Consider the following 24,454-nt stretch of genomic DNA (forward strand, 5'->3'; position numbering starts at 1 on the left):
GAGAAAAATTAAGTGAACTTGTACACATAGTGTTTGGCATAGTGCCCAGCACACGGTAAGCCCTCAAGTTGTGACCACGACACTCCAGGGTTCAAAATTCAGTGCCGTCCCATTTTGTCTAGAGCAGTAGAGTTTACGAACTCTCAGTTCCACTTCTGGCATAACACCGTGTCACACCAATGCACGAGAGCTGTTTGCTTTGGAGGAGGGCCACTGCCTCTTGTCAGCATTGACATTGTAGGTTGCCTGACATATATAAAACCTGCAGCCAGCATGAGTATGGTCTGTTTATGGGATCGACCTAATGGGGTCGGCTAGCTTGCAGAGAGCCAAGGACGGTGAGGATGGGGATAGCACACCCTCAGGGAAGCCGATCGCAGAGATGAAGGTCCTCACTGCACAACATAAGAACTGTGTTTCCCAGTTCAGTGCACCTGCGCCGTGCAGGATCTGTGCTGTCTCCCTATCCCCCTGCCCCCGTTGCCCCTCCTCTCCCAGAGGCTATGGACCTGCATGGCTGCTGGGGAAAAGGAGAGCATCCTTAGCCACAATGGAGCCTCATAGGTACCCAGCTAGAAGTTCTGTGATTATTTACTTTACTCCAAAATAATGTGTGTATAAATAGGAAGCTTTAGTTTCACCAAGAATCTTAGGGTGCACAAACCTGCATTAAGCAATGTGAAAATAAGATCTCTGGTCATTTTCTCCTTCTGCCAAAGCTAGTGGAGGGAATGCAACGTGTTCACTGGAGATTCTCAGATTTCTTTCATTTAACCACCCCAGACTCTGGACTCTGTGTAACCTGTGTTTTTATTATAGCCCACTTCCTGCCAGACACTTTCCAATGCAAGATTGCAAGCCTCACTGCTAGGAGCAGGAAGCCAGTTGAGAGAGGGTCCAAAAACTTGTCTAGAGACCTAGCCAATTTGTGGCAGAGACAGGATCGGAACCCGGGTTTCCAACTACAAAATCCACGCCCTCAACTGCTATTATCCTAAAACGAAATAATTACGAGGCAGTGGGCCTTGGAAACAGACTGTGGCAAACCCTGTATTTTGGAATTATATCGTGTTTCTAGAAAGGCCTATCTAGGTTCTATAAAGCTCACCCTGTTGGCTAACCTCACTGTTCAGTGAAAACAACTGTATTTAATGTTTTTGTTTCTAAGAAGAGGCAGGAATCAATCGCTTCAAAGCAAGAAAGCACCCGGCTCTCCTTCCAGGATGTCCCCCAAAGTCACGTTGGTATGTGCTAAAGGTCACAGGGCAGTGGAGCGGCTAACTTGGGGAACTGAGTGTGAACCTTAGACTTCCCAACGTGTAACCTTGGTCACTGGGAGCAATTCAGCTAATTTCTCCAAATGTAGTTTTCTCTTAAGCAAAGTGAGATGATGATAGCACAGATGGAAATACATGTGAAACCCAGAGCAGAGAACCCCACACCATCAAGTTCCCCTCAAGAGAGAGGATGTCCGGTTTGTACTACTTCTGGTCAGCTCCGTGCCTTCCAGGCACATTAAGAATCTCTTAGAAACGTTAGCATTAGTTCAGCTGTGTTTGCAGACAAACCTACCTAGCATGAGCTGGCGGACTTTGACCACTGATGAGGGACTTGCCATGTGCAGGATGATTCATCAGGCCCCAACGAGGGTTCAGACATGTAAAGCAAGGTTCATGCTCTCAAGAAGCTCAAAGTCCTGGGGTGCCTGGGTGGCTCAGAGGTTAAGCATCTGCCTTCAGCTCAGGGTCCTGAGGGTCCCCAGGCCATGATCCCAGGGTCCTGGGATGGAGCCCTGCATGGGCTCTCTGCTCAGCAGGAAACCTGCTTCTCCCTCTCCCTCTCCCCCTCCTTGTGTTCCCTCTCTCGCTGTGTCTCTGCCAAATAAATAAATAAAATCTTAAAAAAAAGAGAGAGACCCAAGGTTCAAAACATGTGGGCTAGGCAGGCTCTTATCAGGACACACACTACCTGTTAAGTCCCACTACAAGGACACCGGGGAAATAGACCTATACCTTGAGGCTCAGTACCATCAAGACTAAGTTGGACAATGGGTCAGCATCCTTTGGGACACGAGGCGTTCCACTTACTACCCATTGGTGTATCTTGCATCCATACCTCATTCTCTGAGAAAGAAGAAAAACCCCATGTGGTTAATACCACCCAATATTAAACCCAACATGAAGGTTCCTATAAAGCCATACAAAAGGCTGTTGACTCCCCACTCACCTGGTCTTTGCAGTATTGCCTTTAGGTCAAGACACCCAATGCTCAGTCCATGGCGTGAGACATAGTAAAACTTTCTGCAGAAAGAAACCTCAAAGCTTAAGGCCATTTACTGCGATCCTTGTTGATTTTAGCTCCAGGAGCCCCCTCCCCATCTCCCCACTAAACAGCGCTCAGATTCTGCTTTAGAGAATCACTCCTTTCTTCGTGCCCTCTGGCCCCAGTGTGGGCACAGGACCCAAGACAGCAGCGGACAGTCCCACCTGGAATCCGAATGTTGAGAGAACATCCTGGGACTGCCCAAACCCTGGCTTGCTGTAGTCTGGTTGGATTCTCCCTCAAAGGCTCCCCCAGATTCATCTTTCTACATAAGTGAGTCAAAACTGGTTCTGTTTCTAAAGGCCTCTGGGAAGATGGCACTGCACTGCTCAGCCAGTGGCCTGCGCACGGTCAGGACCTCCCTGGGCAGAAGGCGGCCTAGTGAGGAAAGAGTTCCCTGTGGTATTTTGTCTTGGACAAGAGAATGAAAGACGATGTGAGAAAAGACACTGGGAACCCAAAGCACCAAGGCAGTGCTAGGTTTTGATGAGGAAGCCCCGACCTGTGTCTGTTCGAGGTCGGGCGTGGACAGGAGGAAGCCGACAGACACAGCACAGAGACTCTCTTCCTCCTGCTGCCCCTGGGCACCCGGCAGACACTGCTCTCCTTCTGGGCCAAGAACCACACCCATGCACTTGATTACATTTTATTTTTCAGAAAGGCATCAGTCATCCAGCCTGTTACGCAGATTACATGAGCAAGGGAGTGGAAAAAATGTTCATCCTGAAGTCCCACCTTCATCTGCAAAAAGCCAAGCTGTGCTGTTGGAGACAGCCGAGATGGTAAGAAACCAAGTGTCCTTCCGTCTGCTGGATCTTGCGAATTATTCAGCAACAGCCCCAAGAAAAAGGCAAAACTATTCCTCAAAAGGTGTACCACTTTTTAGGAAACCGGGAGTGCTTCCAAAGCCTCAACATTGGTTATTATGCTAATAACCTTGACAAATGTCTCCTCAGCAAATTGTGCTAAGTCAACCAGGGGGCAACGCAGGCCGGGTGTCGGCTAAACACACCCCTGCTGCTGTTCACGAGGACATCTGGACGGCCCCGGCTGTAGCCCGAGAGGATCCTGCCGCCAGGTTCACACAGCATCCAGACGCAAACGAAGAGACTGCTACCACTACTACTTAAAATAGGAACCCTTATACTACGAGTCATTTTTAACAAAGAATGTCCCAACATTCAGTCTTAACTGCGTGTGACAAAGCTAAGATATTCCACCAATCCAACACAAAAGTTGGGGGGAAAGTTTTCACACATCATTATTAGATGCTGTTAAGTTTCTCTACTGCAGACAAGCAAAGCCCATTCACAACCAAGCGATAGAGGAAAACTCAGATTTTAGCCACTGCTACCTCTTAGAAGACAGACCTTGGCCGGGGGCGGGGGTTCAAGGCCCTGCCGTGTGGAAAGCTCCCCTCCGTCCCTGCCAGACACCCGCGAGTTGAGACTACAAAGGTCACTGCGATCACGCAGCACTGAGCCCCTCCCTGACAGCCCACATGTGGGAGCGTGGTCGGGCCTGCTTGGCAGTGCGGATGCCATAAAGGGAGAGGATGAAAGCATTCCTTGGGAGAGGCTGTTGAAAAGAACCCCCTGTCCCAGTACCACCGCCCCCAGCCCAGATCAGAGTACTTAACCACCCCCAAGCATCAGAGGGGAAAATGACCGTGACGGGGCCCTGCAGAGGACCTGAGGTACTCAAGCTGTCCCTGCGAGGCTGCTCTTGCGAAAAGCGAGGGAAGAAATGTGTGGCCGAGCTCAGATTGCACGTGCCTGCACCTTTTACACCGTGTCCCTCGATGAGTCTTCGATGCCCACAGGACTGGCCTTCAACGTCTCCTCGAGGCTCGCTCGTCACCAAGTTGCCCAAGCTAGTGTTAGTCTTGCCCAACGGGACAAGTGAAGTAAAGCCTGGGGCATGCAAGCGGCCAAGGAAATGAGGAACTACAGAGCATGGCAAGTTTAGGAGAAGGCCTCCCAGTGACATTTAGAGACAAAGCGGTCACGGGCTGCCGCCAGCAGGGGGAAACAGCATCAACGCTGTCATCCCGGAGACCCTGGCACTCCCGTGCACAGGTCCTTCTGGAACAGCTGTACTCGAGCTTCTTCAGCCCAGGGCTTTGGAGATGGAGAGGTAGCTGCAGTCATCAAACTTCCAACACTGGCGGTAAAAAAAGTCTTGCATCTGTGGGGGAAAGACACACACAAGGGTAAGCAAGGCAAGCGGGGGACAGTTCTGTACCTGCCTCTGACCTCTCGGTTCTATGTCCTAGAACACAGCCACCTCCAGCAGTAGAGACATCTGGGTGGGAACGGGTATCCTTGTTGGGCGGAAAGGAACGACTAGGCAAATGATGATATAGCTCAAGGCGGAACTTTTCCCTAATTCATCAGAGCCGGAGAGTTTGTGCTGCGACAGCCAGTCAAGCTGATGTTTTATTAGAGGTTTGATACGATTTTAAGCCCATTTGCCCTTTGATCCAACAATCCTACTTCTAGAATTCACTCTAGGACATCACTTGTGAAAAGGTTAAGAGAGATGCCGGAGAATGGTCCACGGCATCACTGTCTGTCACAGCAAGAAACTAAAGACAAAATCAGTCCATTACTAAAGAAACATTTGAAGAAATCAGGGCAGAGTTCCATACAAGGAAGTCCAGGTAGGTAAGGAGGGACACAGTTTGCATGTGTCAAAGGGAGTCTGAGTTTAAAGAAATGTAGGAAAATGGAAAATTGGATTCCATCAAAATTAAAAACTTTGTGCCTCAACGAGCACTATCGGAAACAAAAGACAACCTGCAAAAAGGAGAAAATGTTTGCAAATCATATAACTGATGAGTCTAGTATCCAGACTATAGAAAACACTCTCACGACTCAATAATGAAAATACAAACATGAGCAAAAGATGCAGAGATTTCCTCAAAAAAAGATACACAGATGGCCCAGCAGCACAGGAAAAGATGTTTGATATAATCAGTCATTAGGAAAATACAAATCAAAACCACGGTGAGCTTTCCTTCACACCCGATATGACGGCTTTAACCCAGAAACCGGAAAAGAACGAGGGTTGATGATGAAGTGGAGAGACTGGAAACCTGTTTCCACCATTGGTGGGAAGGCAAAATGGCACTGATTCTCTGGAAAAGTCTGGCAAGTACTCAAAAAGTTAAGAAACAGAGTTACAGACACATTATGATCCAGTAATTCTACTGCTGGGCCTTTACCCAAAGAAAGCAAAAACACCAATTTGAAAAGATACATGCACCCCTATGCTTAGAGTATTATTTACAATAGCCAAGACATGGAAGCAGCCCACATGTCCACTGATAGATGAATAAAGATGTGGTACACACACACGCACGCACACGCGCACACACACACACACTGGAATATCATGTGGCCATAAAAAAAGGATGAGATCGTGCCACTGGAGACAACATACATGGAGGGTACTATGCTCTCAGGGTACTATACTCAGGACAGACTGAAAAAGACAAATCCTGTATGATTCTACTCATAAGTGGAATCTAAAAAACAAATAAATAAATAAATAGAAAGCAGAATTAGACCTATAAATACAGAGAATAGACTGGTAGTTACCAGGAGGGAAGGAGTGGGGCGGTTGGTAAAAACGGGTAAAGGGGAGAGGGAGATATAGGCGTCCAGTTAAGGAACACATGTCATGGGAAGACAAGATGGTGTAGGGAATTCAGTCAACGCTACTGTAACAGCGGTATAAGGGGACACATGATAGGTACACTCATGAACATAGCATCATGCACACACTTGCCAAATCCCTAAGTTATACACCTGAAACTATCGTAATATTGTGTCAACTATACTCCCCCCCCAAAAAAAAAAAAGAGTTACCATATGACTCAGCCATTCCACTTCTACGCAGGGTCTACCCAGGAGAACTGAAAACTATGTTCACACTAAAGCTTGTTCAGAGCAGCATGACTCAAAACAGCCACCAAGTGGAAACCCAGAAGACAAGTGAATGGAGCAACAAAAAGTGGAGTGTGATTCAGCCAGAAAAAGGACTGGAGGTCCTGATACCTTCCATGACATGGGTGAGCCTTAAAGGCACTCTGCTTGGTGGAAAAAAACAGTCACAAAGGCCACACCCATTGCATGATTCAGTTTCCAGTAAATTCGGAACAGGCAAATGCACAGAGACAGCAAGTAGATCAGTAACTGCCAGGGCGTGTGGGAGGGAGTGGAGGGGAGGGACTGCTAATGGGTGTGCAATTACTTCTCGGGATAAAAATATTCTGGAGTTAGACAGTGGTAAAACTGGTGCAACTCTGTGAGTATACTAAAAGCCACTGAATTGTATACTGTAAAATGTACGTTTTCTGGTATAGGAATTTGATCTTGATAGAATGGATGCAGACCAGGATGTAGAACAGGGGCCATATGCATAAATGAAGTCTATGTGTGGGGGTAAATGCGTTCATTTTCTCTGGAAAGATTCCCAAGGATTCTTGGGGTTGCCTTCCCAGAAGACTACCCTTCATTTATATATTTCTATATGAATTGAGATTTTTTTTTAAAGTCATCGGGTGGATTTATTTTCAAAATATTTTAAACTTCATTTAAAAATCATTAGATGATTCAGTAATACAGGAAGAGTTTCCCAAAAAACAAAACAAAACAAAAAAAATTATCCTCTATGCTGGAAAGAAAAAAACACAGAAACAAAAACAAAAAACCCACACAAATGCCTATTTCCTTGTTAAGGACTTGTTGTAACTAACTTAATTTCATTCATAGCTGGGAACTTAACTATATTTGTAACTGCCGGTGCAACTGTTCCATCTTCCGCCTCAGAGGGGACGAGCATTTGGGCTGGCTTCTGACGAAGTCTGGTCAAGTGGCAGAGGCCACAGACTGTTCCAGGGCCTCTATTTTTGATAAGTACTTAAGCGGATGCTTCTAATATTGAACTAGAGGATGCTAGGATGCTGCTGAATGGCACGAGTTACTGCCTTACATGATCCTAACGAGGAACCGGAGCTGGAAAAACATTCACGTTCCCAGAATTTTAACTAGAGGCGCCTAAGAGCCTGGAGAAAGCTGACAGTAGTTGATTATTAATTGCTACCAATGAATCATTTACTCGTGGCCTGCAGTGAGCCAAGGATTCTACTTCAATGATCTCATTTGCGTAACAACCTGCGATGGAGAGCTCCTCACCAGGCCGCTAGCAGAATTACCCAAATAAAGTGGATTATCAGAGGTCCCTGGAATGTTAGAGTTTCTCTCTGCTGGGCCCATCATCCCTGATCTCTTTGAAGACTTCAGTTTGAGTCTAACATCACCAAGAAACAGTCCCTCATTGTCCTTGGCAACTCTACGCACGCCCCTGATTCAGGAGGTTATCCCGGCAACGATGACTGGGTGCTGTCACCAAAGGCTTATGCCAGAGTCTAATAAGCACGTGGTTTATAGTTCTGGGACTGGCTGGGATGCCAGTAAATAGTGGCTGAACGAACACCTAGCACCTGCCTCTCTCTTCTAGACTTCATCTGTACAGCACCCACATAACCCTTTTCTCCTCTATCTATCCACTGACCCTGGGAGAGAAATGTTCCCCTTTTACAGCAGGGGAGGGGGTGGGGTGTGGCTAGAGTAGTGGAGTGATTTCTCCACTGGAGTACCTGACTTTTGACTCATGTTTGTGGGGACAGCGTGCCATGCGTCTCCCAGGTGACATCAATCTGAGCTGGAGGGGGACTGAGGTGCTCTGGTAGGATCTGTCTTACTGTGAGGTCAGAATTTCTCTATTTCCAGAACTGGTATCATCCCATGTCAAGCTGAAGTCTTGGGACTTAAGTTCATAAAGAAGAAAAATATTTAAGGTTCATATTATCCTTCTAAAAAATAGATTTTATTCTTTAGAGGAGCTTGAGATTCACAGCAAAACTGAGCAGAAAGTACAGAGTTCCCATTTAGCCCCCTGGGACCCCTCCCTACCCTAAAGAACCTGTTTTTAGCGTCCCCCGCCAGAGTGGTCTACTTGTGACAACTGACGAAGTGACATGGATTCGCCATTACTGTTCAAAGTCCGTGATTTACACTGGGTTCACTCTGGGTGTCGTATGGGGTTTGACAAAGCAGGACAAATATCCACCAATACAGTATCCTACAGAGTCGTCTTATTGCCTTAAAATCCCGTGTTCACCTTTTCATCCCTCCCTCCTTCCTAATAACCCCTGGCAACCGCTGACCTCTTTATGGTCTCCTTGTTTTGCCTGTTCCAAAATGTTCTACAGCTGGAATGATCCACGATGTAGCCTCTGCAGATTGGCTTGTTCCACTCACTAATATGGCCTGAAATTTCCTTCATGTCTTTTCATGGCTTGATAGCTCGTTTCTTTTTAGTCCACTGTCTGGATGCACTACAACGTACAGTCCATTGACCCATTCCCTCACCAAAGGACATGTCGGTTGCTTCCAAGTCTTAACTACTACAAACATCTGTGTGCGGGTTTTTGTGTGGACATGGGTTTTCAATCTCTTTGGGTAAATACTCAGTGACTACTGAATCACGGGTGAGAGTATGTTTAGCTTCTTAAGAAACTGCCAAGCTGTACCATTCTGCAATCCCGCGAGCAGAGAACAAGAGCACCCGCTGCACCACATCCTTGCCAGCATTTCTGGATTCTGGCCACTCTGAATAGGTGTGTCTTGTTATTTGGTGAATCACTTTTAAAAGCTGAACAATTCATTGTAAGATGAGTAAGCTCTGGGTATCTAATCTATAGCGTGATGGGGCTAGTCACTAATACTGTATTACGTTCTTGAAATTTGCTAAGAGGGTAGATCTTAGTGTTCTCATCACACACAAAAGGGGTAACTATGGGAGCTGATGGATGTATTAATGAGACCACTGCGGTAATCATTCCCCAGTGGACAAGAGTTTCAGATCATCACACTATACACCTCAAGTATATATGATTTTTACCTGTCAATTATACTTCAATCAAGTTGGAAAATTTTTCGATAAAAGTTTAACAATCCAGTAAGAAACACTGGGATTCGAGAGCTGGGAAAAAATTCTGGCTCTACTCTACCTCCTCTCCTCAACCATCCAAACGTACACATTTCATAAATCAAAAGCCACATGCAGAGAAAACTCTCTGGAAGCAGGACAGAGGTTGGAGTTCAGAGCTCCTAACTGCGAATCTAATTCTTCCTCTACACGTATTATTGCCTTTATTCTCTCATTTGGAAATTATACTTCTTGTAGTGGGGAGGTCCAAGAGACACAGATGATCAAGGTTAACTTGACGGATGTACTCACTCATAACTGGTCTTCCAATATCTGTGGAATGAACGGCTACATTCTCTCCAGGGGCCTTACTGTGCTTTCCGGATTAATAATGAATGATTGTGGTCCTCTGGAAGCAGAGGACCTGTCCCCCAAAAGAATCAAGGACCTCCCATATAGGAATCGGAATCTTATCCACATTCCAGGACTTTCCATCAAAATGATCATTAGATCATCCAGTCTGACAGGATAATGCTGATGTGTCCTTACTTATTGAGGGATTTCTCCTTTCTAGGGAAATTAATCTTCTCCACCTTTCTATCAGGGTTTTCTGAACTTATGGGTCTCCCGATCCTTTTATGAGTCTAGCGGACACGTTCAGCTTATTCCCTGATGATGCCCCTAGAAGGACTTTGTGGTAGAGGGTAGAAAAATAGAATAAGCTTGAAGGGTGCTTTTATTTTTACTTCTTAAATGGTAACCGTTACTTGTTGAATGCAGGTCTCATGAGAATGAGTGTGACACACATTTTTTTCCCATGCCCTCATCATCCCATTACCCTGAGGAGATAGGAAAGGGGCGCGCTCTTACCAGCTTTGACCAACAGACATGCATCATGATTAACTGAACAAACAGCGGTCTTGTTGCAGGTTTCATTGTCAATACAGGCGTAGCATGTCAGGCTATGACCTAGAGTCAGGAACAAAATCTGTCAGTGCTTGTAAGATCCCCATTGACTTGTCCTCCTGACAGCAAAAGAGAGCCCACCACTGCCACTGGTCTGGGGCCGAGGTCAGAAACTCACGGCATGCTTCCTTCCCACACAAACCCGTAGCAGATACATTTTTCCAACCTCAACTACAGTTCCAGCAGCATTTTTTGACCCTGATAGAAGTGCAAAAGGAATCTCCATATTTCAAAATCCATATAACTGGGACACCTGGCTGGCTCAGTCGGTTCAGTGTCTGCCTTTGGCTCAGGTCATGATCCCAGGGTCCTGGGATCGAGTCCCGCATCCGGTTCTCTGCTCAGCAGGAGCCTGCTGCTCCCCCTGCTGGTGCCCCCCCAACCTCTCTCTGACAATAAGTGAATAAAATTTTAAAAGTAAATAATAAATAATAAAATCCACATAACCAGGCAATTGAGAAGATTCCTCTTACCTTCAACTAGAAGTGACTTAAAAACAAAAAGGAAATGCTTAATCTGTAATGTAATGAGATATTAAAAGGAAACTATCAGGAGAAAAAACTAACAGAATTCTATAAATGCCTTCCAGGCCACAACTACACTCTGTTTGATCACATTCTCCTAGACTGATACTCAGTTATCCGGTAGTACCTATCTGTGTGAAAAGACATTTTCAAAAATGAAATCTGTAAAATCTCATAGAAGAATGTAATGTTAAACCCAGACCAAGTGTGGGTTTTAGAACCCAAGAGCTGACTCGTAGTTCTAAGTCCAAAGCCTACATTCATCACACAGGGCAGGGGAATTCTCCAGAAGGCCAGTAGAAAGTGGCTCATCACTATCTGAGCACCACAGGAATCAAGCTTTCTGTAACATATAAAATGGCCACACTGCCTTCTCTGGTGTGAAATCTCATCCTGCATGGGGCCCTTATGAAGGTTCCAGATTAACCTTTGAAATGTCAGTCCAAAGAAGCTCCCCTGCCCACTTTGTTTGCAGATGACAAGACAGATGCCTGCAGAAGTGAAGGGGCTCACTCAAGGACACCGAAGGACACCCAAGCAGCACAGCGGGAGCCAGCCCCCACACCCAGGGGCCGGGCTCCGTCAGCCCACTCTGCCTCCTCCCTCTACTGTTAGTGTTAGTCGTGCCTATGTGAAAGGGGAGCCACCATGAGAAGGGACGAAGAAGTGATCTTTCTGCAGTCCCCTCCCTGTTCCAGATGCATACACGTGCATGGGAGGGGAAGATATAAGAGGGAAGAATGTTCTAGCCTGGATACTTGGGAGGGACACCTGAAAAGGCTGTTCTGAGGACTGACTTCTCCTGGCTAAGCCAGACCTCATTTGGCTTCTAGAGGAACCTGCTGAAACAGAGGAACCAAAGCTCACCCTTAACTTTTTGTGGGGCAGAGATACAGCTAACGTGTTCATTTGGGGTGTGCAGGGATCCTATATACCTCCAGGCTAAGTTCTGGATCTTGGCACAATTGTCCACGAGAGGTAGGCTCTGTGACCTCCAGCTCTGTGTTTGAAGAGAAACCAGATCTCCCACGTTACAAAGGGAGAGTTGGGACTCAAAACCAGGCCATCAGTTCTGAAACCCGAGCGTGGTTTAACTGTGACGTTCTTCTAACAGTTCAGAGCAGGAAAGGAAAGGGCGCAAACTGTGAGGGGATCCGACTCTGGGCTAATGGAGGTGAGAGGGAGGATTCCCTGCATTTTCCTCAGAGCCCAGGCAGCAGCCAGGGAAGCGTCTCCCCGTGTGGGCTCGAGTTCCGGACGGACCCTGACTCTCTGTGGAAGGGCTGGGGACTTGTCAGCCGGCCCCACACCCAAGCAGATGCCGACTGGGGAGATTGGGCATGAGGAGGCGATTCTAATCACAGGAAATACACCGGCAGAAGAACAGAGATGAGCATGTCGTGAGCCCCATCACCACCAACCCAGGAGCCAGTAACAGAGGGGGGGAGGGCAGGTCATAAGGGCTCTTTTTTCTCAGAAAGGGAAAGCATATCCAAACGTCTCCTTGGGCAAATTCCTTCTTTGCCTCAGTTCCCTCAACTGTAAAATAGGAATAACAACAAAGATCCCTCACGGGGTGGCTGGAAGGGTTAAGCAAGACTAGGCTTGGCCCCGTCCCTAGGACACAGATAAAATTCGGTATAGGGTAGCTGCTAACCCTAACAGTATCTAAGACATGATCTGACACGGCAGAGATCTCTTCATCGCTCCTTGCATTGCTACTTCCCTTTCTGCCTCTCCCCCACAAAAAAAAACCTCTGAAAAACTGGCCGAACTAACCAGAGGCAGAAAAAAACATTTGATCCTTATCATGAAGCAAAGCAAGTAACACAGCTGTTCCTTTTTTTTTTTTTTTTTTAAGATTTATTTATTTATTTGAGAGAGAGTGTGAGCAGGGGAAGGGGCAGAGAGAGAGGCAGACTCCCCACTGTGTGTGGAGCCTGATCCAGGACTCAGTCGCACGACCCTGAGGTCAGGACCTGAGCCGAAATCAAGGGTTGAACATCTAACTGACTGAGCCACCCAGGCGCCCCAGTAACAAAGGTGTTTCTACCATTAAAGAACTAAGACTCGGGAACATGCAACTACTTCCAGGAACCAGGGAGGGGTGGCTAGGAAGGAGTTCAGAGCACACTCTGGTGCCAGTCCACTGGGGCTCAATTCGGCTGCACCACTTCTGTGTGACATTTTACAAATTATTTCATCTCTTTGGGCCTTACTCTGCTCATTTCTAAAATGATGGCAAAAACAGGACCTACTCCACAGAGCTGACACGAGGATTCAGTAACCAAGTGCACACAAAATGCTGAGGACAGCAGTAGGCACATGAATGCTGCGAACGGGCTGCTGCCACTGCTTCTAAGATCGTCATCGTTGTCCTCGTCATTATCATAGAGCAGTCGCCCCCGTGCAGAAGGAGCTCAGCACTTTAAAGCTGGGGCCCACTGGGTCGCCAACAGCTGGTGAGAGGGAGAAACTTTAGCTGCTGCGTGTACCCCCAGGCCTGCTCTCCCCCCGAAAGCTACTGTCACCCAGGATGGGGTGTCACTCAGGAAGGTGCTCCAAGGAGAGCAAGAATGTCATGTTGGAAGGAACTGTCACACAGCCCTAGACCTGTCACACTGGAAGGCAAAAGAAGCAAAGCCAGGTCCGAGGCCAGTGGCATCCACTCCGTCTCCCTGAGGCCTAAGAAAAAGGAAGCTTCTGACCAAGGTGACCTAGATGCTCTAAATCCGTGTCCCCCGGACCACTCACCTGAACGGCAGAGCACAGCGAGGATGAGCAGGAGGATGAAGCCTCCTTTGCTTCCCATTGTGATTGTCCACAGAATCTGCAAGGAAGGGATACAGAGGGTTGTCTTGCACCAACAAAGGACTGCTGGCTATTTCAGAAACCAACAGGAGGAAGGCCTGGAGCCTTCAGGAAACATAAGGAAGGAGTTAGCACAGAAAGAAATGGTCTGGGTTGCTATGAGCCAAGGTGCTTTCCTGGTCCCTCCTCTTGCCCCCAGATCTCAGGTTACTGAAGAAATGCTCCCCGTCCTGGCGAGAGGGGCGGCTACCGGGAGTCAGTGCAGAGCGGGCCAAGTGTCAGCAAGCGCCAGGCCCTGCCCCAGCTCCCGCCTACAGTGGCCAGGAGAAAAGAGTTACCTTTGACTAAACTTCAGTCCCTCCAAGTCGCAGTGGTCGTGATCATGCAGTGGGGATAACTCTCTCTTCCCCTAAGGGCTGTTGAGTCAAATGAGAATACGAGAAAAATAATACTGCAACTATAATTCCCACCGTGCCGGCCCACCCAAGCTGCTGGCTGAGCATGGGGGCCTGGCAAGGGCCATCTCTCCAGGTCATGCCACTAAGTGTGTCAGACCAAAGCGGTGATCCTGGAGGGCACTGGCAGGCTTTCTGCACAGAATAGGAGGCAAGGATTCAGCAGGCCCAGAAGCTCTGGCTCCCCGTCTTAGCAAGCGTGATGCAGACAGTGCCTTGTTCACCTCCTCCCCTCTGGGGAAGTAAAGAGGGGTCCTGGTAACTTCGATGACCAGTGTCCTTACATTAATGCCTACGTGTGTGGCAGTGAGCATCAGGGGAGGAAACGGGGAGTTTTGAAATGACTCAAACCCTCCTTTCACCTGACAAGGAAGCTAAAACACAGAGCAGTTCTTGTTGTCTAAGTCTAAGTCTAAGCCATGAGTGGCAGATCTAAGGGGTCTCCCAATCCCGCCACTATTTCCCTGACCCCACCCCGAAACAAAGAAGCAAGAGCGCCTCTAAACCAGGGTGCCCATGCTCTCCTCCTCTCAGCCCCACAGGCCAGGACAGCCCGGGTCTCTGGCTGGGTGAACAGCCCCCACCTTGTTAGGAATGTCGTCTCTGTACCTCTGAAGGTCATCTGCTGCTCAGAAACTGATCAAGGTCAGGGGAGGGTTGAGAAGCAGAAAGAACAGGTTCTGGCATTGCCCAAAGTCAAAAACACCGAGGAGGTCATGCCTGGATGAAAGAGACAGGTTGCCTTCCTGGGTGGGGGACCCAGGAGGAATACCAAACAGAGCCCGGCCTTCCTTTACAAGTTGAGTAACGTCCTCTTCCCTCTGGGGTCTTCAATATCTACAACAGCCTATGAATGGTCACCACCCCCGCATGTAGACCCTGCTGGGGCTTAGCTGTCCTCAGCAACCCTGCACAGTGAGGACGTGAGGTGGCCAAGGGCAGCAGTGGAGAGCTCGGACGCTGGCGGACCAGAGGCCTGGCCCTCAGGGCCAGCTCGGTCACTGCCCCCGAGCCACTTTTACCTCAGCTGTAACAAGGAAGGTGGCAAAGGCGCTTCCCAACACCGTGAGGATTCAATGGGATAAAACAAGTTAAACGAGTATGTGCTTGAGATACAGCCAAGCACAGGAAGTGGTGGTTGTCACCCACAGGCCTCCTGCCCTGACCCGGAAGGGCACATCTACCGCACCTCCCATTTGAGAATCTGAGTAACCGCAGGTCTTTCTTCCTGGCCCCTGACCCTGAGAGGTTGGGGCCCTGAGGTCTCTGCCCCCTAACGGATGAGGAAGAGGCCTCACTCAGCCCCTCCTGCTGGCACCCCGTGCCCCCTGCCTGGAGCCCCAGCCACTCTCCCCTCACCAGTAAGTGACCCGGGCCTCAGCCCCCTGCCAGCTCCCCACCCCAGCTTTTCTCACTCAGGAGTTTCTGGGGAGAGAGAAGGATTTACATGCCCAAGTGAGGCAGGGCTCAGGTCTGTGGAGAACAGCTGCCTGCGAGTGAGCAAAGAGAGGAAGGAATCCATCTGAGGGGCAGGAGCTACTCGAGCACAATGGCTACAACATCCAGTGTCCCCCCCTGGAGGGGGGTGGAGGGAGCTGGAGGAGGTGGAGGGAGCTCCCGACCCGGTTCAGGAGCTGGAGAGGCATCAGGCTGGCGGGAACTGCTGGGATCAGGTCCTCGGGAGTGGCCATTAGCGTGAATGACACCACCACGACAGACAAACAGGGTGCCAAGGGAGCAGGGTTCCTGGATGGACGGCATGACAAAGAACCTCTCCTAAGCAAGGCTCATCTCTTAACAAAAGCAGAAAAGAAGCCAAGAACTGGGGAAGGGAGAGGCTTTCTGGTCTGGTCTGGAGAGTTCAATCATGGCATCCGGCCGCTCTGGCTCTGCCACATCTATGGTTAACTCAACCTCTGAGCTTCTCTTCCTTCAGCCAGCCTGGCGATAAGGACCCAGACCGCAGGGAACAATGCCTGGCACTCGGGAGACGCTCAAGAAGCAGTTGCCGCTACAGCCTTACTGCAAAGTCGTGAGGTTACCGGGAGGAAGCAGCCGGGTAGGGAGGGGGTGCTGGGGGGCGAGGGCTGGGGGAGGGTGGGTGCGGTAGGGAGCGGTAGGTGAGGAACCCAGACAAACACCCTGAAATGAAAGGACCGCGGACATCTCAGGCCCCAAACATCGAGCAGCTCCCAGCTTTTTGGGTTGGAAGGGGTGTCAGGTCTTGGTTTCAACATGCCGCCCAGCTGGCTGAGGGTCACAGCAGCGTGACTTGGCTGCGGGAGGGGAGAGATCCTGGAGGAAGCGAGGGGCCAGTGTGTGGACACCAAGGGGAAGCTGTTCAAACTGAAGTGGGACCAAGTCTTCAACAACAACCATGACAAAAATATACCATTTCCTCGGGCAAAACGTTGTTATGGAGTTGGGGGCGAGAGAGGATGGGAAAGGCCTTGGTTGTTTTCAAGCGATTTTATAAACGCTCCCAAATGTTGACAGTAGAGGATGCTAAGCAGGATTCCTTATGATTTCTTATTTCTCTTCCTGACCCTTTGCTTTCTGCCATACTTTCCTCAACTGTTCTCTCAGGAGCCAGGCATGACTCCATAATCAGAAATACTGGGTGAATCTGCACATAAGTTTCCCTTCGGGGAGGCATCTATCACCTACCTTTTCACAAATCTTTTTTCTTTTCTTCTTTTTACAGTAAGTCTTCGGAGCCATTTTATTTTAAGATTTTACTTACTTATTTATTTATTTATTTGGGACAGAGAGAGAGAGAGAGAGTGTACAGAGTGGGTGGGGAGAAGCAGACTCTCCGCTAAGCAGAGAGCCAGGCACGGGACTTGATCTTGGGACTCTGAGATCCTGACCTGAGCCAAAAGCAGAAGCTTAACTAACTGAGCCACCCAGGCGCCCCTTGGCAAATCTTTCTTGGAATGAAAACACAAACAAACTGAACCTCCTGATTTCAAATACTTCCCCTGGTCTAAAACAGCCCCCACTGGACACTTTAAATGATGCACGTTCATCAGATGGTGGCTGAGGCAGAGGAGCTGGACTGACTCCTCCAACCCACCCACGCCAAATGCTTCCATGCAAGTTGCAGCCAGAGGGCCTCAACGCTCTCTTTTCCAAACATATGAACTCATCGAAACAGCCGGAAGTGAATATAATGACTGCAAACAGACCACAGCCACTCTGAATAAGGTCCACTGAATAAAGACGGGTGAGCCCAGTGGAAACACCATTTTGGGGTTGTAAAACTCACCTGAAGCCAGCCTCAGGGAGTTTAGACAGGTTTTCCTGGGAGGTTCTGCACTTGACTCAGAAGTTCTGGCATCTCATCACAGGATGAGGTAAACACTCCTTACTCACTCAAGGATACATGCCCATTGTTTAAAATAGCAAACATCTGCCAACAGGTGTGCCTAGAAGCAAATGAGTATCTAATTCCTTGGGAGGAGTGCACAGCCATGAGGAATTAAGTATTAAGGAAAAAGCCAGTCTAAAAGATAAGTTGTAATCTTATTCCTGTTTCTTAAAGATACAATGCTTAGAATACCGTACCACCTTTTCTGAACATTTTCGGAACCTGTGGTTGAAAGAATGGCCGAACTATTGGTAGCTTATTCATACCGAAATATATTCTCTTAACAGTAGACATTTTTATAGAAAGAGCCCTCGAAATGATAGCAGGGTAATAATGTACTTATGAACAATTTCACTTGTCGCTTCTTAACTTTTTATTTTTCTACTACTGAACCTGATTAGGTATAAAACATACATACCACCTTTCAGAATTGGCTTCTTTGAGGTTAAAAAAAAGGTTTCGTGTACACATACTCTCCTGAGTCTGTCTGACAGCAATTATTTTAGTCATACTCTGTATTTGTAAAACATGAGGCTCAGGGGATTTTCTAGAAGTCCTGAGAGGGCGAGACCTACATTCTAATCCCACACTGCCGCCAACTCACACGACCTTCAAATAGTCCAAAAACCCTTTACTTCCACTCCTCACTTGTGAAAGGGTAATATGGTTTTATATAATGATAAAACATAAGAATAAGACTTAAGAAGTTCATAGCCCAATGTGGACCAAAACATAGCAGGTTAAGGAAGAAGCAAGTGGACAAATGCATGTCAGCCTCATCACTATTTACTCACTCGGATCCACTGAGACGTAAAAGGAAGCTAAGACATTGCAAGGTGATTTACAAGCACAGGCATTCCCTGTCAAGTTCCCGAAAACGTTTTGGGTAGCAAATTTATGGATATTGTGAGCCTAGATTCCATTATTCCCCCAGATGCCATTATTTTAAAAGGAAAACAAAGACACGTTACTGTCCATCCAAAAGCCCCAACCAGTCCTTCCAAATATCTATCCATTTAAACGAGCCACAGGAATTTAACTATAAAGCATTTAACACACTAACTATTTAATGATGTAACTGAAACAAAAGAAAGGAATTCACTAGTGACTGTCTCTTTACTACTGTGAAGTAGTTTCAGTCTTGACAACAACTGTCTGCTGGGAGCAGGTGTCCTACCAGGCACTGCATTAGTGACCCGCTGAACAGGCAAGGCCCTGCTCTTGGCAAGCTACCAGAGGTGGACACCAGCTAGCGCTAACGACTAGGAGGAAAATAAAATAAGGACACAGCATTGGTTCTAGACCTTGAGTGGCCAAAAAATCATCTGGAGGGCAGATAAGCTCAGATGCTGAGTCCCATCTAGAGATTCTGACTCTCCAGGTTTCGGGACCGAAGATTCTGCATTTCTAACCAGGTACACACTGAGAGCCACTGGGTTAGTGGGTGACCTGGGACAAGGGTCAGGCTACTTTAGATCGGGTTGGAAGCTTCTCTCACAATGTTGTGAGAGAAGCTGTCCGTTCTGATTAAATAATTAAAGGCTGCTTCTCCTTTTATGGGCCCGTGTGAGGACACTGGGTCCGATGTCACCGAATGCCAGTTGTAAGCAAACACTTCCTTCAGTGAGCAAAAGTTATGGCCAGTTGCTACACTGGTGTTTGACGTGGTAACTACACCGAATCCTCACACAATGCCGTAAAGTAAATTTAATCCCTGCCTCCCTTTATCAAAGGAGGGAACTGAAGGTTGAGGTAGGGACTGAACTAAGGCAACAGTGGTAGATAGGATAAATAACACTTCTCCCAGAGATGTCCACACACTAATCCCCCGGCCACCTTAGATGCCAAGTGACTTTGTAGAGGAGATTAAGGTTACAGATGGTTCTGGATTATCCAGAATCACGTGGGTGATTACAATGAAGAGGATGAGGAAGGCAGCAGTGTCTGTCAGAGAGATGGGAAAACAGAAGCAGCAAGAGGGCCTCAGTCTGTGGAACATGCGACTCTTGATCTCAGGGTTGTAAGTCTGAGTCCCATGTTGGGTGTAGAGATTACTTAAAAATAAAATCTTGGGGTGCCTAGGTGGCTCAGTTGGTTAAGCAACTGACTCTTGATTTTAGCTCAGCTCCTGATCTCAGGGTTGTGAGGTCGAGCCCTGCACTGGGCTCCATGCTGGGCGTGGAGCCTGCTTAAGATTCTCTCTACTTCTCCCTCTGCCTCTATTCACCCTGCTCACATATTCCCTCTCTCTCTTAAAAAAAAAAAAAAGCCTCCAGAAAGGACACAGCCCCAGTGAGGCCTGGGACAGACTTCTGACATAAGAAACCGCAAGGTTGATAAATCTGCATTAAGCCACCAAATTTGTGGTGATTTGTTTCGGCAGCAATAGAAAACTGGGACATAGAGCAGCATTTAGACCCAGGTCTGAGGTTAAATGCTCTGGAGGAGAGACTTCTTGTGATTTGAGCTTCTGAAATAAAATAGTTAAGCTGAGGCCATGGAAAGGAGACTTTACATCAGCACGGTTGCAAGAGATTCACAGCAGTTTTGTCTCTGCTCCGAGGACCATGGTGCCTTAGAGGCTGATGAACGTTAAGGCTAGAAGTGTCCTTAAAAATAAAACCCAATGTGCTCATTTTCTGGAAAATTCTCAGAGGCCCAGGGTATGAAATTACCGTCCCAAGGCAACAAACTGTGGCAGAACCACACAGGATGGACCCACTTCCATTCAGCAGGGGCTGGTTGCTCAGAAGTGGGGCTTAGCAATACTGGCAGGAGGCCTGGAGCTTTGTGTACTTATCATCCTGGCCACACACCGCGCCTGCAGGGGCCATGCGCACAGAGACGCCCAGACAGAAATCAACTACTCAGTTCAAGAAGTCACTGCATCAGAAGGCAGAGGCAAAGAGAAAGTCGCTTTCATAATGGCCAGCCCCTCCCAGCCACCCTGAGGTCCTGCTGGCAGAGACGACCGCCCCAAAACTCTTTAAACCACGTGAATTGGCAGCTTGCCTCAGGAGGGCCCCTCTCTGCCATCTGTTCCAGGGCCGCCAAGCGCTGGGGAGCTTTCCCAAGAGGGCCTCTTCTGAGAGATCCTCCTCTAGGCCCTGCCCTTTGAGATTATGCTCGCACAGTGGAAGGTTCAGCGAAGATCTGCACAAAGATCGGGGGCTTAGGTAAAAATATGTCTTCCCCTTTGGAAAACCTCAAACACCTCTGGGCTTGGCTTTGTTTGTGGCAGCCTGGCCCAAAGTTATAGCTCCAGGAATTTTGAAAATCTGCTTCTTTTCAAAAGCTTGGACCTGTAGCTGTGAAAGAAGAATTCCATTACACACCAGCTCTCATCATTCCAAAGCCCTTTTAATGTGGGCTTTTATCTTCCAAACCATGCAGCATAATGGGCTGTTCTCCTTACGTGAGGGTTCAGCAAAAGGTTTGCTGTTTTTGTTTTGAAAATACAGGAGCCCCAAGTTATAGGCCTGTGTGGATCTCAGGGAGGCTACTCCCTCCCCACCCTGGGATTATACACTTCCCACCACAGTAAATAACCACAGTTTGGGGAAATGTTGCCACCTCCTCAGTGAACATTCTGAGCTTGGTGTGGGTTTCTTGGCGGACTGGGAGTGAGATGCCCTGGTGGGGACCAAGAACAGCTGCTGTGGGGTTACAGCAACAGTCCCTAAAATATTAACAGCCATCACTGTTCTCCACAAACAGGTGCCACAATGATTTCCACTAATTATCTCCGTTAGTTCTGATAACACCCTATGAAGAATGGGTCTATTATTTTACTGATATGAAGGGGAAGCTGAAGAGCTTGCTCAGGATTACCCAGCCAGTAAACAGCAGAGCCAAGGTTCAAACCCTGGGGTATTGGCCAGCCCCTAAACACTACCCTGTGACACACGAACTTGGTAGGGAAGTGCAAACTCACCACTTCCGTTCACTGCACACCAGGCTTCAAATTGTACCTGATTCCAGGCGGATTCCAGAGGCAACAGATTAAGCCAGACAAGGCCGGACAAAGTGGTGGTGTTTCCCTGTGAACTGAACACCAAATCATCTCTGGGTTAACCACTGCCTTTGAAGTCTCTCCCTCCCTTTAAAAATTTTATTATCACATGCTAACATGGCAGAGGCGCTGTGTCTCTAAATCGGTAAAATAGGGGCTGATTTGTTTAGAAAGAAGTGGCAATATTGCAGGTGAAAGGGGTGGGGAGCCAGGTCTCCGCTGGGGCCCCCCCTGACCTCTTTAGGAAAGTCACCACCCGGTGAGAACAGGATTTTTTTAAGACTCAGCTGGTCACAGCGGGCGGCGCCTTCAAAATGGACACAGCGGACGGGAAAACACCCTCAAAAAGGATACAATGATCGGGGCCAGCGGAGGGGTGTACTGTTTCACAAACGGGGCCTCCCACGGGCAGTGTCAGGAGCCGCCGCCAGCGTGAGTAACAGATGCCCCCGCTCAGTGTGCCACCTCCGAGAGGCCATTTCCCGGACACCGGGCGTGCGTGCCAGCGAGGGGGCAAACGGGACACGTTAACTCGGCACCTTTCCAGCATCCGGGGAGAGCCTGCTTCTCACCAGCAACCACAAAAAGCCACTAGCTAACGTTTCTTTAAAACCCGGCTGTCAGACTCCGGGAGCGGTGGAGCCCCGCCAAACAAAACGCCACACCAGACTTGGACTTAAAATGTCTACTTTTCGGCCCCGTCCTTTTCCCCAATTCCAAATTTGTACGTCTAGACCACGCCTGTGACCACTCGCCTGAGAGGGGAGCGGGCTAACCTCCTTTCAAGGCGCGATTCCCCCTCGCTAAGCTACGACAGCTTCCCTACAGTGACGCGACGGCAGGCGGCGGGGTTCCGGGAAGATAATGTCCACGCCATGGAGGGCACGGCGCGCGGAATCTGGGGTGTTTCGGGAAGAGCGCCCTCTTCCTCCCCCGCCCCCCGCGCTTCTCTTTTTGTTAACAATGGAAGCCAGCGTTCCGCCGGGCTCCCTGGGGAGTCCCAGAAAGGCCACCAAAGGCCTAGGGTGCAGGGATGTTGCGGGCCGCGGGCGGCTCGGAGGGGTCTGGAGAGGACGGCCGCAGCACCCCCCTGCTTCGGGGGCCTCCGCCCGCCCGGACCCAGACGCCCGGGCCGTGAGCGCACACGCCGGCTTAAGCTCGCTGGAGCCGCAGGCTCGGGGTGCTGCTCGGGCCCTTCCCCGCCTCGGACCTTACCTTGCCGCAACCGGGTCCCGCTGCTAACACCGCGCAGTTTGCGCGCTCCGCCCCGCCCGTCTTTATAGCCTGGGTGGGCCGGACTCCGCCCCCTTCCGCAGGCCCCGCCCCCACCGAGGCTCCGCCCGGACCCGAGGGCAGCGGTTTGGGAGTGCAAGGTCACCCGGGTCTTATCGCGGTGTGCAGACCCTTGGCACTTACCGCGCGCTCTCAGAACACCCGAGCGACGGCCGGGCAACCAACTCTGGCCATGCAGCCCGGCAGCCACTTCTCGCAGGGTGTCAGGCTCCCCGCCCAGGTTCAGAAAGAGAGGGAGACCTCGGCGGGCCTGGGTGGCTCAGTCGGTTAAGCCTCTGGCTTTGGCTCAGGTCATGATCCCCAAGTCCCGCACGTGGCTCCCTGCTGCTTCTCCCTCTGCCTCCCTCTCTGTCTCTCATGAATAAATAAAATCTTAAAAAACCAAACAAACAAAAAAAACTGTGACTACGAGTAGATTGACCTTTAAAATCCCCAAGACAGAAAATTTATAGTGTCCTCCTCCGATTTTTTACAGGAAACAAAAATATGTAACTCCATGAATTCTGATGTTCCCTTCATTTAAAAATATATTATAATGTTTCAAAAAACTTTCTTGTGCCCGTGCCAAGTTCCCACTTTGGCAGAGCTGGCTATCCAATCCAGCTTGCAGCCCCAGTCTCCTTTGAAGATTTTACTTATTTATTTATTTATTGAAGATTTTGCTTATTTGACAGAGATCACAAGTAGACAGAGAGGCAGGCAGAGAGAGAGGAGGAAGGAGGCTCCCTCTATCCCAGTACCCTGGGATCATGACCTGAGCGGGAGGTAGAGGCTTTAACCCACTGAGCCACCCAGGTGCTCCCCCACCCACAGTCTCCTTTTTTTGCATGAATGCCTGAGATACATTTTATGCAGGGAAATCATATGATAACCAATTATGACATGTGCCTTCTACCATGACCTACCATGACCTACCAAGCTACCTCTGGTGTCTTTGGGATGTCAGGGAATGACTTTCCATTGGTGGTGCCCAAATCTTGGTTTTCCTCTCAATGAATGGGAGTCTCAAACCAGGACTTGCTTTGATATTTAAAATGTGTCTGCTTAAAACAGTGAATACATGTATTTCCTTGTTTACAAAACTCTTTCACATGCATTTTCTCATACACATCCTGTTAGCTGTTAGCTAACCTGTTAGCTGTTCCCTCCTTGGAACTCTTGGATTCTGAGATGCCACGCTCTCCTACTTTGCCTCCAGCTTTTTGATCTTCCAGTCTTGAGTCTTTTCCACTACCTCTTCTAAATCTGGTGTTGCCAGGATTGGACTGAGTCCTTTGCTGTGTGCTTCCTCGGAGAGGATACTGCATCCGCTCAGTTTTGCCTTGGGGATATGTATGTTTGCAGATCATTTGCAAATCTTTATTGTCCATCCCTGACAGCTCTCAGTCTTCATATTCACACCCAACTGATTGCTGGAATCTGTATGGCCTACAGGCATCTTGAATTCAAAATATACCCAAATCTCATCTCCAGTGTCCAACTTTATTTCCTGCATTTTCTTTTGCATAAATGAAGCCAGAAACCTAGGAATCACCTTTGATTTCTTCTACTCTTTCACATCTGATCACCAACTCCTACTTACTTTCTTTTGTAGATAACTGTTCATCCTCTTTTCACTCTACTCCCACTGCTACTGCCCTAACTCAGACCTGTAAGCATGTCTTACTTGTGGAATTCCAAGTTCTTCCCAGCAGGTGTTTAT

General features: G+C 48.6%; 1 protein-coding gene across 1 annotated transcript; it reads right to left on the minus strand.

Moving 5' to 3' along the window:
• Positions 1-2,954: 2,954 nt before the first annotated feature.
• On the minus strand, positions 2,955-22,762 carry CD59 (CD59 molecule (CD59 blood group)). Its single transcript, XM_053447776.1, is given in 5 exon segments — positions 2,955-4,502; positions 10,192-10,290; positions 13,566-13,641; positions 21,382-21,494; positions 22,675-22,762. Coding segments are annotated over 3 exon segments (333 nt in total). The 5' UTR covers positions 13,624-13,641; positions 21,382-21,494; positions 22,675-22,762; the 3' UTR covers positions 2,955-4,326.
• Positions 22,763-24,454: the final 1,692 nt, after the last annotated feature.

This window comes from Lutra lutra, chromosome 10 (assembly GCF_902655055.1).
Source record: "Lutra lutra chromosome 10, mLutLut1.2, whole genome shotgun sequence".
In the NCBI taxonomy this organism is placed as follows: Eukaryota; Metazoa; Chordata; class Mammalia; order Carnivora; family Mustelidae; genus Lutra; species Lutra lutra.